Source organism: Xiphophorus maculatus, chromosome 19 (genome assembly GCF_002775205.1).
Source record: "Xiphophorus maculatus strain JP 163 A chromosome 19, X_maculatus-5.0-male, whole genome shotgun sequence".
NCBI classification, from domain to species: Eukaryota; Metazoa; Chordata; class Actinopteri; order Cyprinodontiformes; family Poeciliidae; genus Xiphophorus; species Xiphophorus maculatus.
The window spans coordinates 20,531,522-20,550,728 of NC_036461.1; the positions used below are offsets into that span (position 1 = coordinate 20,531,522).

Consider the following 19,207-nt stretch of genomic DNA (forward strand, 5'->3'; position numbering starts at 1 on the left):
GTCCTTCAAGTTACTTTTATTCACCAGTCCAAACTCAAAGCAACCTTTTTCTTCTAAATACATGATGAAGAGTGAACAATTAACAACTCTTCATCTTTTTCACTTTTTATTCCTATTCTTTATTGTCTCACTGAGATGCAATATTTCATTTAGAAGGGAGATCTGTTTAGATAAAACAAAAGTATTTTAAAAATGTCATTAAAATAAATAAGCTAATAATATATGAGCTAAAAACAAGAGCAAGTTTCATAAGAAGGATTCTCTCTTTGTCTTAAACGCATTTGAATCAAAGATAGATTCAGATCCTACTGTACTGTTCCACGTCAACAGTCTAAGAAAATTTATTTTTCCCCAACTTCAGACTGTACTAATGGATCACAGAAGGCGAGCAGGTCCTGCTCCGGACAGCTGTAACAAGATTGGCACAAACTTACAAACGTCCATGTATCGTCGTTATGATGTGAGACAGAGCATCACAGAGTAGCACAAGATGAGAGAAAACAAAAACAGGACACACTTTTCAGAATTTTTGTGGAGAGAAAAATAAAATCTAGTTTGAAAAAAAAAAAGACAGCTAATGCTCTGTCAATTTTCATGGAGCGTTTCTGAGCATAATTCAGGCAAAGGCCTGTCACAAATTCTCAGGCTGACTTAAGTCTGGACTTTGACTGGGCCATTCAAAGTCCACTCACTTAAAGTTCTGATTTTACATTCCAGGTGGTTTTCCTGCCGGAAGGAGAACTTCCACCCTGGTTTCTGTTCAACTACACATAATGAACCAGAAAAAATATTTTCTTATCCCTTACAGAGCACAGTAAATCCCTGTAAAGTGCAAGTAAAAGCAAAATTACTTACACCCCTGGCAGATTTAGATTGAAAATAATTTTAATTTTACCAACATGTTTGTTCTGACCAGAGGTAATATTAATTTTCCAAGAGTTCTGATATGAATCTGACAGAGACTGTGGAGGGAGCTAAAGAAAAGGATGATGGTGAGGCGGCCTCCCCACCTCACAGACTAGGAGCTCATCACCAAAACATGAAAAAAGATTTTACTCACTGACTATTCAGAAGAGAATAAATCATTTTTAATATTACATTTCTTTTAAATAAAATATAAATAAAAACAGATTATTTTCATATAATTCCTACAGAAACAAACTTCTTAGTTAAAAGAAAGAAAAAAAACCTAAACATGATAACCTGAAGGTATGATTTGCATATTAGTGACAGTTTGTAAGCTTGACTAAATGCGACAGATGGGAGGTCACCTGTTTGCAGGTAGAGGTCTCCGTTGGTCCTGATGATCCAAGCAGAGTCGTCACTCAGCGCCACGAAGGCTGCTTGCTCTGCAGCTTTATACCAGTGACGTTTTCCTTTAACCGACACTTTGGCACAAGCGAACGCCGTCATGGTTTTCTGCTCCACCTTCCACAGCAGGTTGCCTGAGGGGTTAACAGCGCTTAGCATCTGGATAATACTACACACCCATTTATGAATGATTCTCTGGGATGAGTCACGGCGCTGATCCAAAGTAAGACATCAGCCCACCTGAAGGGGATAGCGCCACCTGGTGGACGTTGTCTTCGAAGCGCTGCCATCTGAGTCCAGTTTCAGGGAGCGTGCTGCAGAACAGCCCTCCTTTGAAATCCAAACACCACACATGCCTGGAAGCGCAGGTTGTCCGTGAGCCACGCGAGCGCCAGCAGCAGGTCAGCAGGGAGGCTGATCGGACTCACCTGTCTGTCACCTGCAGGCTCAGGATCCCACATCCTGGTCCAGAATAGCCCATCCAGCTTTCTGCCAACTGCAAAGCAGAAACATATATATATTGAATTACATTCATTGACTTGCAGTGGGTACAGTCAGCACCATGGGGTTTAGTACCTCACATACAGTGTTGTGACAAATTATTACCCAACTTACAGATTTCTTCTGATTTTGGTTTATTGTCAACCTTCAAGATTTAACCCACAATAGCTGTGATCAACCCGATTCTTTGGATTAGTATTAGTATTAGTATTAGAATTACCAGGCCTGCCTTCGAAGCGCAGCTCCTCCTCAGAGCTGCAGTTTACAAGTTTCCACCTCACAGAGCAGCTGTCTGCCGCCGTCCTCCCCTGTCACTCCCCCACTCAGCTCCTCAGACTAGCCAGAAGCAATTAGCAAACAACTTTTGGAACTGTGCATCTGCTGAGCTCATTGTAGGAGCTACTTCTCAGAACAACACTAGGTTAACAGAGGAGCCATGTTGTGATGACTTCCTGAAGGCGGAGCTTCAGACAGAGCTTCTGTCCACAAGCTTCTGTCTGAAGCTTGTGCTAACAGTAAGTCACTTTCTTATTGTTAGTTGGAAATTCAATCATTTGAAAACTGCTTTTGTTTTATCGTCTCAGGTTATCTTTGTCTGATATTACAATCTGATCACTTCTTTGATCACTTAAGTGTGACAAAAAACAGCTAAACCACTAAAGGAGTGAATACTTTTCATTTCTCACCATGTAAGGCCTGTTCTTGTCCTGCTCTGCGTCTCTCTCTGCTGTCCTCTCCGTCTCTGCAGATGGAGCACTGTGATCATTTCCTCCTCCTCCAGCAGCAGCAGCAGGAGAAGAGTGGCAGTAGATGTCTCCCTCCTCATCACTGGACATGCTGGGCTTCCTGTCCTGACCGCTCTCATCATAGGGAAACACCTTCTCTGCCAGCTGAGGAGAGAGGAGCGGGTGGTCCTCCTGCTCACACAGAGAGAGAACCGTCTGAACAACCTGCATGCTGCTCATTAACAAGCGATTTATTGTTGCAATAAGCAAGAAATCAGTTATTCCCATGATAAATTAATACGAGCTCAATCATTTCCATTTGCACAATTTATTGTTTTTCTCTTTTCTCTCTTTCTACCAAAATCTAGATGATAAAAGTCTTCAGTCTGGTGCTTTGGTCTCAATTGACTCTTTTTTGAAGGACAATTTCCTTTACAGAGACTTTATAATTGATTTTATTTGTTGTTTTTTTTCTTTTATTTTGTATATTTAAAATATCTTCCAGTTCCAGTGTTAAATGTTCATTAAAGTTTAAGGTTTATTGCTCTTTGAGGATGTGTTCTTGCAATTATTATGCCAGTCTCATTATATTACTTGAAAATGGTCTAAAAACAACAACATTATCGTTTATCGCAATAACTTCTGGGACAATTTATCGTCCAGAAAATTGTGTGATGGTGACAGGTCTAGTTACCACTACCACATGACCCACTTCCTCCCTCTGCTAAAACACAAACAGCAACAGGATGTAAATAAACGTCGGTTGTTATTAGCATCCCAGTTTTACTCAGTGGATCGATACCGATATGTCAAAAAAGGACTAACTTGGCCAATACGATACATTCTGATATATCGTTCAATCATACTTAACACGTGTACGTAAAAGTGAAGGCTCGTATGAGATGATATTTACATAACTATTAGAAATGTTAAAAAAAAACAGTGAAAACCTACTGTCTCATCTCTGGATGCTGGCTCCAGCCCTCCATCATCCTCAGGCTTCATGTAAGAGAAGGTGGATTCCAGCAGCTGGTCTACATCTGGAGTGGGAGGGATACCGTCTGCTTCGGAACCGTCGTTCTGAGCCTTTTCTGGATTCAGACCCGACAGGAGCAGCGACCCTGCACTGGGAACGGAACTGAAAAGAAGAACAAGACTGTCGGATCAGCAGTAATGGGATCTACTGAAGGCTGCCATTCACCAGATACAAACCCAGACTGGTTGAGGGAAGACTCCACTTCCTCCTCGACTTCCAAAGCATTATCTGAACCTGTGTGTTGTGTCTCCTGGTCTTGGTTCTGCTGTAGAGTGTCCTGGCTCTCAGCATCAAGACCAAGGAAGAAGGCTTGGTCACTGGACGGGGTTCCACTTTCTCCATCACTACAGTTGCTGTCCTGGACTATAAACACTGAATCTGAGCAGCTGCTCTCTACAAGACGGTTTCCAGAGCAACGGTCTAAGGAAAGGTCTAAAGACAGATGGAGACAGATCACAATGAGTCATACCTACCTGTCAGCGCATACTTTTAGCTCACTCAGTTAAACAAGCAACAACATGGCAAGCTTGATCATTAGTAAAAATGGTAATCTGTAGAAGAAAAGCAGGAAAAGCAGTGAACAGTGGTAGGAACCTGCTGTAGGTGACGACATCTCAGGCTTTCTGGAGACTTCTGTTAGCGTTATGCAGACTGCTTTCAGAATAAACTTGCTTGAAAATAGCATGTTTGAAATACAATTAGCATGCTATCTCTAAGTAGCATGCTAAATGCTAGCATATTTTTTTCAAAATGGAATGCTGACATGCTAAATAGAATACTAGCCTTTTATTTAGCAGTGCTAACATTCTATGCTAAATAGAATGTTAGCATGCCAGTTAGCATTTTAAAGCTATATTGCATTAACATGCCAAACAGCATGCTACAGCTATTGTTAAGGTAATATCACTTATATTAAGTGATAGAAAACCTGCAGTATGTAGCTTTTACAAGAATATGTTTTTCCATATTTGTTCAAACTATCTCCATGCTATCACAGTGTAATATGAGACAGATGATCTGTGAGAACATTGATCTGCTCCACCTCCTCCCTGAGCTGCTAACATTCACAAAAGGATCTGCTATCCAGGAGGAGCTGCAGCATAGCATAGAGCAATGGAGGGAGGGGTAAGCAGCACCACGAGATTGTGAGTGACTGCTCTAAGACCCTCCTCCTGACTCTGATTGGTTGTTTCTAGTTAGCACTGGGAGAAGCTCAATTTCTTCACATATTATCTGACTCATACTATACTGCCAGGACACAGTGACAGTTTTAACAAATATGTTACAAAATATCTTTTATAAAAGTTGCATACTCGAGTCACAACTTTAATGCAACTGAATCACCTACATTTCTCAGTAATGTTAAACTTGCCTATTAATATCCAAATATGGAAAAAAACACAGGCTGTCTATACTGTAGCTAACCATCACTGACCAGGGGGCAGCGTTGACATCTGACCTAATTCACTAACCTTGATGTCTTTTCTTCTTCTTCTTCACTCTGATGGGCTTCACCACCAGCTCCTGCTGCATCCTCTCCTGGTCAATAGGGGCGCTGTAACGCCTGGAGCTCAGTTCAAGCGGAGTGCTTACAGGAGTGGCTGAGCTCAGGCTGTCCCACATGGTGACAGAGCTGCTGCGGAAGCGAGAGCTGCTGAACAAAGTGGAGGGCTGGCTGGACTCCATCACCTGAGCAGACATAATGACCCTCATAAACAAAAACTATATTCTTGTACCTGCTACATATATTTTATTGGGATTTCATGCGACACATAAACACACGGCAGCAATGGACGTTTGTGAAGAAGAAGGAAAACAATAGTTTCAGCCACCCTGAGTCAGAAACTAGTGACTAGATCCAAAAGAGTTAATATTCAGCTTCCAGTTGAAGGCTTAATATTGTGATTCATTTTCACATTATTCTCTCATTCCTTTCATGATAAGGTTTTATCATGAAATATCTGCCTCTTTAGACAGACTATGGAGAGATATACAGTACAGACCAAAAGTTTGGACACACCTTCTAATTCAATGGGTTTTCTTTATTTTCATGACTATTTATAAGGCAATAAATCCCACTTATTAACCTGACAGGGCAGGTTGACCTATGAAGTGAAAACCATTTCAGGTGACGACCTCTTGAAGCTCATCAAGAAAATGCAGAGTGTGTGCAAAGCAGTAATCACAGCAAAAGGTTGCTACTTTGAAGAAACTAGAATATAAGGGCTATTTTCAGTTGTTTTACACTTTTTTGTTTAGTTCATATTTCCACATGTTATTCATAGTTTTGATGCCTTCAGTGTGAATCTACAATGTCAATAGTCATGAAAATAAAGGAAACTCATTGAATTAAAAGGTGTGTCCAAACTTTTGGTCTGTACTGTATAAGATAAAAAATATATTTTACTTGATGGGACCAAGGGAGGAAAGCTCATCTCATTATTGGGGGGGACAACAAACAGGGAAATTTCTTAAGAGCAGTTTGGGAGGGGTGGGGGGGAGTTGGAGTGAAATGTAATGTAAAATATTGTTTTAAAAGTTTTTAATGTGTTCTAGCTGCAAGACCAAAAATCACTAGTAAGTGGCGATTCACATCAAACATAACATTACATAACACAATGCACAACATGATAATTCTGTCTTTTTCAGTGAACAAACAGTTGAGACCCACAGAAGCCAAACTAAGATTCAAATGTTGTGCAGATACGAGTTTGGTTCAGTGTCAGTGATCTTTACAAAAATAAATAAAAACAAGTTTTAATGAGTAACTCCACTTGATAAGATTCCTCATAAGAACTGATTTATTGAAGTGACTCTTAATACACGTTATGTGTTATTTAAATTATTAATTGCTAAGTTGGTTTATTTTTAAACTTTTATGGTTTTTCCATGTTCTGGATGGCTGAGAGCCTAGAAGTAGGTAGAAATAATGAATATCTGGGAAGTATCATTGCTTAAACTTCACGCTCAAAGCACCAGGGTTTTTATGGAAAAATATTCAGATTATAATTTTTTTTCTTTTTGTGGTTTTAAAGGCTCTATGTTGTAGATGGTAAGATATAAAGGCATACCTTTCTGTTTTCCTATCTGCTCTATGATAACGTTACCTTTAGTGGGCTGTCCTGCTCCACCGCCTCTTCAACTTCTTCCACTCCTTCCTCTTCCTCCTCTTCATCTGGTCCTTCCTCAGAGAGCCTCTCGCTCCCCCCTGCCTCTTCTTTGCCCCCATCTTCTGTGATGATGGCCATTGTTCTGATTGGCTGGACTATTTCCACTGACCCGGTAGGTTGGAGAATCGTGGGTGTGGTCAGTGGTGAAGGCAGGTAACCCGACAGCACTGGTAATATAGGGAAACAGAGAACTTGTAGCTGTTGGTTTGGGCTGCCAACGGTAGAGGCAATCTGTGGCAGAGTTAGCAGAGCTCACGGTTTGAGGAGATTCCCTCTGGATTGCTGGACAGGCGGATAATCTCTCTGTCTCCTTTCAGCACGAAGATTTCATTTTCACAAGATGACACAGACACAATGTCTCCACTGCTTTCCAGACAACCGATTATAACCTTTAAGCACCAAACAAAAGCACAACTTGTGTTTAAATACGGCGTTTTCCGTTTCAAAGATGAATTGTCACTTTTCTTCTCTAGGATACAATAATAGTCACGGTAAAATACTTTGTTTTAATTCCAGTTTGAGGCATTTCTTCTTGTACATTTCAGTGCTGCTATGATATGCTGATGAACAAAGAGGAAATTATTCTGATGCTCTGCTGAACTGGCTGAAATCCTATCTGATAGACCAGTACTAGTTTGTTTTATACGACAGTTATGAATATATACAAACAGGGTCCCATACGGGGTTCTCCCTAGCTTCCATCTGGGCCCATTTTAAATTAGTAACTATGCTCTCCCTAGCTGCGAGTGTGTCTTACCATACTTATGATGATGACATACAGCTTTATGTATCTGTGTCATCACTTGATCCTATTCAGTTACAGTCACTGTGGGAGTTTGTCCACAACATAAATGAGGTGATAGGCCAGAATCGTCTCCAGCTCATCTATACTCATACGTTGACATCAAGAACCACATGAGGTCTTTTTCTATCTGAGCCTACTGGCTGTCAGAACTAAAGGATTCCTGTCAAAGGAAGAAACAGAAAAACTGCAGCATGCTTTCATCCTGAGGACATTAGCATGTTGCATTGTGTCTTTGGGGTGTTTGCAGAAATACATGAAGACGTCAACAGTCGCTCATCAAGAATATATTTCCCTGAGTTTTGACAAAAAAATGAAAAATAACCCAAGAAATATCAACCTGACATGATAATGAGAGGAGAATTCTGGGAGAAAGCCAGAGGTTTGGAGCTCACATTTTAAACCAGGAAGTCAAATGTCACACTGGGGTAAGGAGGGATGCCTTCAGGCTCCAAAACTGCAAATACAGTCTAAATGCAGCAGTAATTCCAGACAATCTATCTGGGGGTTTGTTTAAAGTATGAAGGTAAAACATCACCATGGTAACTAGAACAGAAAGCTTTTGGACGGTCAATTATATCGAGCTACTTTCTTCTCTGTAGTATTTCCAATCCTTCATTGATCTATCTTCAACTTTTCCACTGTCAGCAACTGTGAAATTACCACTGTAACACTTCTTCTTCTGCTCATCTATGTTTCTGTTAGTGGTGTCCTGATACGGGCTTTGGGCCAATACCAGCGTCAAGTATGCGCCCAATTTTACAAGTAGCGTCAAGAGCTCATCTGATTTCTTGCTTATTGCGACAGCAACTCGATACTCTGAACAGATACCACTGTTGTATTTGTTTTTGACTCAAGGGGTAGATTTATTTATTTTATTATGTTTTATTTATTTTAAATGTATGCAACAACATTTGTCATGCTGTACTTTTTGATTGGCTTATACAGTCCAGACACGGTAGACTTGCAAAAAAGAAGAGCCACCCTGTTCTGAATAAAGTAAATGTGTTTTCAAAGTTATTGTGTGAAATATAACTACCAACTTATTAGCTACTTGGCATTAGCAAATACTTTAACTAAAGTACTAGATCTGGAATAAACTGATATCCAGACACCCTGATTTCACTGATTTAAGCAATATGGTTACTAAAGTCAACATTTTTGTTCGTTTGTGATCTTATGGGACCAGCAGAAAAGGTTTCAATTGATTATTTTTCAATACTGATAAAATGAACAATCATCTTTTTGACCATGAACGCAAAGAAATATTTTAACAAAACGCAGATCTGGCATAATTACTAGAGACGCACCAATCCAGTTTTTTTAACTTCCGATATCGATACAGATATCGGAGTTAGTATTGAGTAATACCAATCCGATACAGAAAATCATCTGAATTAATTTAAAATGTTTTTGTTTTTAAACACAGACATAAAGGTACTGAATTACAAATTTATCAGATAACTCTGATAGCTTGTGGTCAAGCTTGTTTGACCAAGCCTCACAAGGTTGGTCAAACATGAAAAAGCAGCTTTAAATTGTTCAGGCAGTGAAATTAGGAGTAGAGCAGCCAATGGAAAAATAAATAATAAAAAAACTGAAACTGACAAAAAAAAAACAATAGGTTGACTGTTTTGGTAAAAGATGTAAAAATAAACAGAAACAAACCTTTCAAATGTTTCAGAAAGAGCAATTAGGAATTCGAAATATAATGTAAAATAATTAAGAGCACAAAGCATAGAATTAGACTGACTAGATCTGCCTTTATGGATCAGGCACATTGTCACTGATAAACGATTTAGCATGTTTGTCCATATTGAGACTGATACAGATGTTATGGACCAGTGCATCTCTACTATCTACCGGGTTCTTACATAGTCGCCGTATTCTGAGCTCTGATCATTGGCAGGACTTGGATTACATAGAAACTAAAGAATATGCAGTAGATGAACACACTACCTCGTTGAGACAGTCAAACACGTAGATGCTGTATTCATTCCAGCTGAGAATCCAGCCCTCTCTGAAGAAACAGCTGAGCAGGCCGAGCTGCCGGTCTGCTGGACGGTACGCTCCAACTGGACCGGGGCGTGGAAACAGCTCAAACTGAGGGATCTGGAACGGAGCGGTGGACAGGAGAGGAGACAGGAACAGGAATTCTGTAGGCTACTTGTCACATTTACAACCGCAAGCCGCAGTGCATTTCAGACTGTTTGCGACAGACCAACATAAATTGGTCACAATGATGGTTTTAGACATTTTTACAGACAAATATATGTGGTGTGAATTAATATTCAGCCTCTCTGAGTCAATACTCTGTTGAACCAACTGTCCCTGCAAATGTATCAAATGCATTTGCTTAGAGGAAGGTTCTGTATGTACCTGTTTGTCAAAAAAGGACTTGAGTAGTCGAGTCTCCTCCACCTCTCCTCTAACGTTAGACCTCCACAGCCTGAGTCCGGGTCGGGCAGCGTACACCTGAAGGTCGCTCTGCTTACAAAGAGCCGGCAGAAAGCAAGCGCCAAACCTGCCGGTTCTGAGACAGCAGAGAAACACACCGTCAGCGCCGCTACCTGAACTGGTTGTTTAATGGATGATAGGTAGGGGTGCACCGATAAATTGACCAGCCAAAAAAGAAAAGAGAAAAAAACGTCTCAATTTCCTTAATTTTGGGAGTTCGGCAATTGGATGAAACTGATGTTATCTACCTCTGTAAAGAACTGAAAATCTGCCACTGTCCTCTTTTGCCCTGCAGTGAGACAGACTGACCGACAGAAACGCCCATCACGTCATGCGGCTAACAATAACCACCCCACTGTTTCAAACTTAGCAACTTGTCAGACAAAGAAAAAAAGAATTAGTGTCAGCCAAAATCGGAATTGGCAGGTAGGGGCGCCGCTAGGAATCTGGGGTCCCATGACAAAAAATTCAATTGGGCCCCCCTTCGCAGCTGCTGTTACAATTTCTTGAGTCTATCTGATCCATCAAAAGCGTCACAATTTTAAAGGCCTGCAACTTCCTTGTTTTCTTTGGTCCAATACCAAAGATATTGTGATACTAGCACAATATTCACTGCTAGTGAATTTTACATGCAACAGACCACATACTGCATGCAAATAGGTTGCTTCCATCCATGCATCCATTGTCTAACACCCTTGTCCCTAGTGGGGTCAGGAGTTGCTGGTGTCTATCTCCAGCGAATGTTTCGGGCGAGAGGCAGGGTCAGCCTGAACACGTCGCCAGTCTGTCGCCGGGCAACACAGAGACAGACAGGACAAACAACCATGCACACACACACTCACACCTAGGGAGAATTTAGAGAGACCAATTAACCTGACTGTCATGTTTTTGGGCTGTGGGAGGAAGCAGGAGAACCCAGAGAGAACCCACCATGCACAGGGAGAACATGCAAACTCCATGCAGAAAGACTCTGGACCCCAGGACCTTCTTGCTGCAGGGTAACAGTGCTACCAACTGCGCCACTGTGCAGCCCAAATAGGTTGCTTAATTTTTTTTATTATTAGCTTTAGCTTATTAAAATGTCTCTCCCCACCAGCAACAATCACAGGCAGCGTGCAAAATATACATGAAGCAAACCAGACCTCTAAAAAAATGCTATATTGTTGCATTTTGTTCAAGCTGCAGAATATAACTTTAATTAAAAAAAAAATGTTTTTTCCACATTTGTTAAAGTTGTCACCATGCTGTGACAGCTTGCTATGAAACAGATAATCTGTGAAAGATCAATCTCCTCCACCTCCTCCCTGAGCTGCTACTGCTGTCTAAAGAAATGCAACGTTCGGGCCAAAAACAACCAATCAGAACCAGGAGGACAACGTCATTCAGTCACTGCTAAGTGTGCTAATGGAAGATTTTATTAAGACTGTTTGAATTTCTGTGAGTAATAAATAAATTGTTTTGGTGGGTAGCTGTAAAAAGAGTAGAGAGACAGGAAAAATCCACATAGATTGAACACAATGTTGCTCACCTTTTTCACTGGTGCAGGGAGGAGGGGCTATGCTAGTGTTGGGGCTATAGCTGCTGCTGCCTGACTCGTGTTATTATGTACGGTAAAAAGTACATGTACAAGTTAAATATATGAATAGGTTGTTAAATTCTTTCCTTCATTGATAAAATGCTAGTTAAATTTACTGTTTGTAGTCTGTAGCTAAGCTAAATATGCTAAATGGTTGGTAATCTCACACAGTCTACTCACTTCTCTTGGAAAAAAACTGGGCTATAAATTGACGCTCTAGTCTTTCTCTCTCTCTCTTTTTGAAAACCTGACTTTATAATTTTTCTTAACAGCATAGTAACTGCCACAGTCGTTCTTGTTTTCTACTGACTGCTGCTGAACACCATCATTGTCAAGTCCGAGGTGTTCAGTGCAAATATGGATGTGTGCTTTTTGGTCTGGGAGTGGTAACATTTAATTTTTCCTGCTAAAACAATTTTAAAAACACTGCATTGTTAATTTTGTAATTGACAGGGCCCCAATTTTTTTTCTATTTCTACAAGGAAAAAAAAAATTTTTGTGGGAAGGGCCCCCTGTCGGTCAGGGGCCCTTGGAATCGTCCTAACTTTCCCCCCCTATATGGCGCCCCTGTTGGCAGGTCAGACTTTATAAACGTTATTCTCTCATCAAACATACACCTGGAGTGTTGCTTTGATTCTTCCATGAATGTTCCAGGAATCCTTGAATCTCCCATGGCAACCATTCATCCTTGCTCTCATAAAGCTCCACCTCTTAGAGACTTTGGGAAAAATGGGATCATTTTATAGCCAAAGGTGTGTAACAGTTCATTTCTGTGGTTCCACGTCACTCAGACAGACACCAGGGAGTTTGCCTCTGTATTTATTTTTTGTTATTCCATACAGGGAAATGTCTGAAATGTTTGTAATGACCATCAGTCTGACGGTCTGCTACCTGCCCTAGCCCTCATGTTTGATTATATGTACGTGTATGTGTAAAAACAAATAAAAATAAGGTATAAAAAAGTTTTTAAAATAAAGCTCCACCTCTTTACCCAAAGCTCCTTCTTGGAGCTGCGGCCTGCAGCTGAGACTCCGCCCCACAGATCAGCCTTCCCCACTCAGCTCCTCCAAACTAGCGGTAGCAGCTATTAGCAAACATCTGGAGGAACTGCGCCTCTGCTGAGTTTATCATTAGGAACTAGTTGGTTGGTTATAAACGGCATAATGGTGGAGAATTATTGCGATGTCATGCTTATGGTAGAGTGTCAGAAAGAGGAGGAGCTTCTTAAAGAGACAGAGGATCAATTTCAAGGTCTTAAGTTGTGAAGTTAAATTCTTTTAAGTTATGTTTGATATGTATAGCATTTTTTATAACACCTGAAAGTAACAGTTACTTTATTATGCTATAAAGAGGCATCATGTGGCTGGAAAATACATAATACTGCCCTTTTAAAAGTCTGTAATCGGCCAGAAAACAGCAATCAGTGCACCTCTAGAGGGAGCTCTGTGTTACTGTAAAGAACGAGTGAGAGCGGCATACCTCTTTCGGGGTTTGGTGCCCAGCTGCAACACTTCCTGCTTCTGCGTACAGTAAAGCACGGATCTCTGCTGCGTCGAGACCATCAGGACCTGGTGTCTGTATTCCATCTGAACCACACCTGACGGCTCCTCTAGCAGCAGCACCGGCTTACACACCCCCTGCACACACTCACAGTTAGACAGCGTGTCTCACAGGAGGTGCAAACAGTTCCGCGTCACACTGCGTCCTACCTGGTCCAAGTCCAGAGCGGAGAACACGACCCGACCTTTGTCGTCTCCGGAGAACAGCTTCATCCCGTTGGCGCTCCAGGTCAAGGAGGTGACGGAGCCTTTATGGAGGCTGACGACATCAAAACGCCTGAGCTGCGACCAGAACAGACCAGTGAGCTGCGGTCGCATGACGACAGGCAGACTGCAGAGAGGACAGATGTGCATGAGCCAACCTGTTTGTTGCGCCCAGGAAGCGGGGACACCAGCTGGAAGACCACAACCCGACCGGAAGCTGTTCCAGCAGCCACCAGGTCATCAAAACAGCTGAGGAGTTTCACTGCGGTGATCGCGTCACATTTTCCCTGTCGGACGCAGACACACCATGAGAGCTGCAGCGTCTCACAAGAATACTCAGACCTGTTGACCTGTTTCAGGTTTTATCGAGTTACAACAACCGACTATAACGGCTTTTATTTGGGAGTTGATGCGATAGGTCAACATAAAGAGGAGCTTGCTCTTTAAGAGAGAGGAAAGCAATGCTTGGCATGAATATCCTTTTACAAATAAAAATCTGAAAAGTGTGGTGAGCTCCATTTATTCTGCTGTGCCTGAATAAAATCTAGTATGACCAGCTGCCTTCAGTAAACAGAGTCCAGCTGGCTGTGAAGTAATCTCAGTATACCTGCAGCAGCCAGGGCCGGATTTATACGGATGTGGCCCCTGGGCTGGAGCCTGATTTGTTGCCCTATTCAGTAAGGAAAAATTATTTTATTAAGGCAAATTATAGTAAATTACTAGGTAATTTAATTTATCCATGGTAGGTTTAATGCATCCCCAAACAATAATAATGCGTTGTTCCCTGAGAAATCAATTATAACTACATAACTTTCCAAAACTGCAATATTGTTTATATTCATAAAAGTCCCTAGACATTAATAAAACTTAAATAATTTGGGCCAATAAAATGTGTATAAAGAACAATGTTTATAAAACATGCATTCATGAAAGAAAGAAAAAACAAAAAAGAAAAATCTATGGGGCCCCCTCAAAAATCTGGGCCCTGGGCTTTTGAATATTCATGTATTAGAATGGCCCAGTCAAAGTCCAGAACTGAAATCTGTGGCATGACATCAGACATTTTTAGTGATCTCGAGCTATTTTGCAGACAGAACGAGCAAAAATGTCAATCTCTAGATTTAAAAAGCAGATAGAGAAATTCCCCAGAATATTAGAAGTTAAAAAAAAAAGTTTAAAAAAAAGCTATAAGTATTTTCTCCGGGGTACTAAATACGATTACATGGTGCAGATTTTTAAAATACACTTTTATTTAAGAAAAAAATTGAAATGATATTTTCGAGCTATATAAAATCCCAATGAAATAATTTGAGGTTAGTGGTTGTAACGTTGCAAAACATGGAAAATTTCAGTGGCTGTGAATACTCCTGCAGAGGAACGTGGGGGAGATTTTGATCATAAACGTCTCCAAACACAGTCTGTGACTTTTTGATGATGAATGACCGTGGACTGATGGAAGACAACATAGAGGGCGCTCTCACCTCCATGCTGTACTTGTTCATATGTGCAACGCGACGGCAGTACAGGTACAGCATGCCGATGCTGCTGCCCACCGCCAGGAAGTCAGAGCTGCTGTCCAGAGCTGTCAGGTAGACCAGCACAGACCTGAAGCCCCGCTGCACCTACACACACACCCACACACACACACACACACACAGGAGCATTCTTCAAAAACACACTGATTACACCCCATCAGTCACCTTTGTAACTGATGAAATTGAATTTGTTGATTTACAGAATAATGAGAGAGTGATGTTTTCAGGAACCTTTCAAACTTTTATCAGTTTACATACTAAGGAAAAATAATTTTACCTTTGAATAAAATAATACCTTTGAATTTGGACTTCAAAACTTTGCACTTCAAAAAGCATTAAAGTTGAGCACCTTCGTATCATCAGAAACTTTTAAAGGTATTTTAAAGAGGATGCTGTCTGAAACCTGCTAAAAAAATTTATTTTATCCTTTTCTCTTGTCTCTGTAATTTTTTTTTTAATGTTTCATGATTTCAAACGTGTTGCTAATGTTTGCCGTTTACTGTAAAGTGTGCTGCTCCATCTTCCTATGTGTTCTTCTCTCCCTCCAAAGTTGTTATTGCAAATTTTAAATAAATTATTTTTAACACAAAAAAAAACTTTTCTTTTTTTAAATGTTTCTTTTTTTTAATCAATCAAATTTGGGAAAGTCCAGATTATAAAGTATTTTTCAATTTGAATTTAAACTTGAGTTGAGTTGTGAATAAATTTTAAGGCATCATGTAAAATTGTAGAGGAATGGAGCCGACGGTCAGCCATCATACTGATGCTCTGCTTTAGCATCTGTGAGTTTTGGGTCAGTACCTTGGCAGGGATAGCATTCAGCAGGTAGTACAGCGGACAGAACTCCCTCAGGATGGAAGCTGAAGCTGGCTGCGTTGTCATGGTTCTCCCTCTGGATGACTCAGCAGAACCTGGTAATCATTTCAGACCTAATCACAAAAACCTGATGGTTATTGATGATGTCAGTCAGTACATAGTTCTTACACATCAAAACATAAAGTCTGCTTAAGACGTTTTTCTTCAGTAAAATTTCTTACTGGCCCCTTCAGAAGGAGCAGAGGGGCTCTGAGCAACATGAGACCAAGTTAGCAGTTGAGATTTTACAAAGCGTGAAATGCAAACCAATAACCAAATTCTGACATCTGACAGCAGTCAAATTTCTTTTAAGTTTGATATAGATTTCTTTAACTGAGGGTAACATTGTTATTTGATTGTGTTATAATACGGCACTATATGCCTGGAAAACACATAATACTGCCCCTTTAAGAAAACTCTACAACACAATGCCGCATAATCACAAAATAAAAAAAAAACTGATGTGTAAATCACAGCCTTTATTTAACAATTGATCCACCTTTGGCAGCAATTACAGCCTCAAGTCTTGTTGGCTGCGATGCCCGGCCATCTTTGGGCCGTTTCATGCAGGCCTCTCTGCAGAATCTGTCAGTTCTCTCAGTTTGGGGAACGTTATTGGCCAGCCGCCTCCTGATCTCTCCAGAGACGTTGGGTCTCTGCCTGGATCACTCCAGGACAGCCACCGGGTGTCCTGAAGGGTCTCTCAGAGCAACACTGAGGCAGGTCAGATCTGTTTGTTGGGTGAGTTCCATGCAATGACATTTCTGAATGATCCACTAAATTATTTTACTCCTTGATTCAAATTTTAAGATAAAATCTGAAGGCCCTGGAATTAACCAATGAAACTAAAAAGATATTTTGAGGATCTGTCTGCACCAACCCTCTGTGTCCTTCAGGGGTTTTGCCACAGGAAGTGTGGCTGGTCCAGTACTTAATGTGTTTGTCTGCATCATCTCTCTCCACACCTCTTAACTCCCAGCACACCAAGGCAGATCCAGCTCTCCTCGAGGTTTCTGTCCATTAAAGGCAGCCATCGCTCTCTATTGCCCTCTCTCCATCTCCACCACCTCATGCCTACTGCATCCAGCTCATTGCATCAATTTTTATTGATGTACCAAATCTCTTTTATCGCTACTAAATACTCACTTTAACGGGGGTAAATATCTATGCACACATTTTACATTTCATATTTGTATTTAATTATTGTTGGGGTTTTTTTTTAGAAATCAACCTTTTCTTTGAGATGAAAGGGTTGAGGGGTTGTTTGTTTGCCAAAAAATCTAAATCATGATTAATTTGTAAAAGCGATAAAAAGGGTAAAACATCTAAGGGTTGATTACTTATTTTTTTACTTGCATTGTATCCATACTGTTAAAGAATTGAGCAAAAATAAAATTGGAACCAGATTATCGTGTCATCATTTCGACTCCTATGACAAACCGAAATGTTTTGAATATGTATAAATGTACTGGTCAACGTCATGTCTGAACATGAAATGTTTTACGTTCCAGAGAGAAAACTAAAAATTCTACAGTACTAAAAAAAAAAAGTACTAGAAATCAGGGAATCGGGTTTAAAGTGCAGCTATTTTCCTGAAGTCTGTTTTGGAAGACTTCAATCTCATATGAATGGACAGTGAAAATTCATGTGAAATTAGGATTTCTGTTCTCAGCACTAGATTTCGTTACTGTAATGGTGTTATTTGTACCTTGGAGTTGACATTTCCAGATTTGTGTATGAAAAATCAACAAGAAGAATCCCTGAATTTATAACTGCTTGGAAAGTGGAGGGTTCCTCACCAAAAAAGATCCAACATGGCTGCCGCATTAAAGGTAGCCATAACAGCAGTAAGAATATTTGCAGCACTCTGGTAGTTTGTATTTTTAACTCTCATTAAATCAGTCACTCCTCAGCCTCGGTTGGCTGAAATGGTGTGAGCCTGGGAATAAACAGCTTTCAGCTTGTTGTGACGAATAAATCCCAAAACTTTCCAGACTTTCCAGCTGAACCAAAGGCATCCGGTCTCAAGGTATACCGAGACCCGAGTTCCGTTTTCCGAGGTAAACGGAATGCAGCATAACACAGGGGGCGTTAACGACCAGCCTGACGAAAATAAAACCCAGAAATGTGCATGCTTAATTAAATATGAACAACGATCACTCCGGCACATCCCGAACCAAACAAACCCATTTCCTGTGAGATAACAGTGTGCTGTATATTAGACGTATTCCAGACCAGATATTGAAGTGTTTACATGTGTGATGGGGTGAACTGTGGGACTGTCCTTGCGGCGCCCTGGCAGCGTAATATGAGCTCTAAGCGCTGAAGGACAATATGACTATTCACAGTGAATAAAAAAAAGAAAGTGACGCAATAACAAACATTTTAAAAAATACCAAACATGGTGCTGTTCATAAAGCTGCTAACGACGGCTAGCTAGCATCATTTGAAGCAGCAACTCCAGGAAACAGAGCAGAATAATGACAGCAGGAGGAGAAAGAGCAAGATACCTACTGGGACCTCAGCCTGGCGAAGGATGGACCCAGATGTTGATCCTTGTAATCCTGCTTCGACTTTATTTCAAAGTGCGGACAGGTGCCATCGCCCAGCATTTACAGGAGCCATCTGAACGAGACAGTCGAACTACGCCTCCTACAGGCCATACGCGAAAACATCCGCTCCTCCGCTCTGTTTTATTTTTGTAGATTCCATCTTTCAAATCGTCAAACAGCTTACCTAAGAAATGGGTCTGCTCTTTCTTATGTATTTTTATTTATTTATTGCTATTTTTTCCGTCATTGTCATAGAATTTAGAAAATGAATGACGTCGTTCGGAATGGCTAATCGGAAAACCAGGAAACTGGATTAATCCTACCATTTAAACTCTTTACCCACAGTTCCACACTGAACCTGTCTGTCGCTCCTCACCACTGTCTCCTGCACCAACATCTCAAACATCTCAGCCATATTTATCTTCATTCTGCCTTCTTCATTCTTCAACTATAAAAAAAAAGAACAGAATGAATAGATAAATGAATATAAAAACTTTCTTGTGAAAGTTATTGGTACTGTGTTTTAATCTTAATTCGACTTTGTAACTTTTTTCTCTATGTTACCTAAGCAATAAATAATAATAATAATAAACTTCTGTTCAGAATCAGAGTGACAGCACTGATCAGATTTAGGGTCATTTCCTGAAAAACAAGGCATGTGAAAATAGTGTAGAAGTGGAGGAATTTCAAAACAACAGCCAGCATTTCTGTCCATCCAAAAATATGTTCACCCTGAAAGCAGGCTGCAAGATGCAAGAAGAAGACTTCAAAACCCCTAAACTGTCACCATGGATCATACGGCAGACAATTATGGCTACTAATATTTCAATCAGAAAGAGACTGTGCAAGTTTAACTTCCATCGGAGGCGTTCAAGGAGGAAACGGAGACCGTTCATGTTCTCTTCAGAAGATAGATAGATAAGA

General features: G+C 40.6%; 1 protein-coding gene across 2 annotated transcripts in view; it reads right to left on the reverse strand.

Moving 5' to 3' along the window:
- Positions 1-18,462, reverse strand: part of tecpr2 (tectonin beta-propeller repeat containing 2) — a 28,500-nt gene extending 10,038 nt beyond the window's left edge. The window contains exons 1-17 of one of the 2 annotated variants that reach the window (XM_005806861.3): positions 18,246-18,442; positions 15,678-15,805; positions 14,823-14,963; positions 13,500-13,628; positions 13,288-13,419; positions 13,058-13,215; positions 9,925-10,078; positions 9,505-9,657; positions 7,000-7,132; positions 6,681-6,910; positions 5,046-5,262; positions 3,750-4,005; positions 3,492-3,675; positions 2,499-2,729; positions 1,740-1,807; positions 1,552-1,667; positions 1,272-1,445 (exon numbers count right to left, since the gene is read on the reverse strand). In XM_005806861.3, the coding sequence (XP_005806918.1) occupies positions 1,272-1,445; positions 1,552-1,667; positions 1,740-1,807; positions 2,499-2,729; positions 3,492-3,675; positions 3,750-4,005; positions 5,046-5,262; positions 6,681-6,910; positions 7,000-7,132; positions 9,505-9,657; positions 9,925-10,078; positions 13,058-13,215; positions 13,288-13,419; positions 13,500-13,628; positions 14,823-14,963; positions 15,678-15,758 (2,557 nt within the window). In that variant the 5' untranslated portion in view covers positions 15,759-15,805; positions 18,246-18,442. Of the gene's footprint in view, positions 1-1,271; positions 1,446-1,551; positions 1,668-1,739; positions 1,808-2,498; positions 2,730-3,491; positions 3,676-3,749; positions 4,006-5,045; positions 5,263-6,680; positions 6,911-6,999; positions 7,133-9,504; positions 9,658-9,924; positions 10,079-13,057; positions 13,216-13,287; positions 13,420-13,499; positions 13,629-14,822; positions 14,964-15,677; positions 15,806-18,245 lie in introns of both variants that reach the window. The other variant, XM_023352969.1, reaches the window with a different exon arrangement.
- Positions 18,463-19,207: the final 745 nt, after the last annotated feature.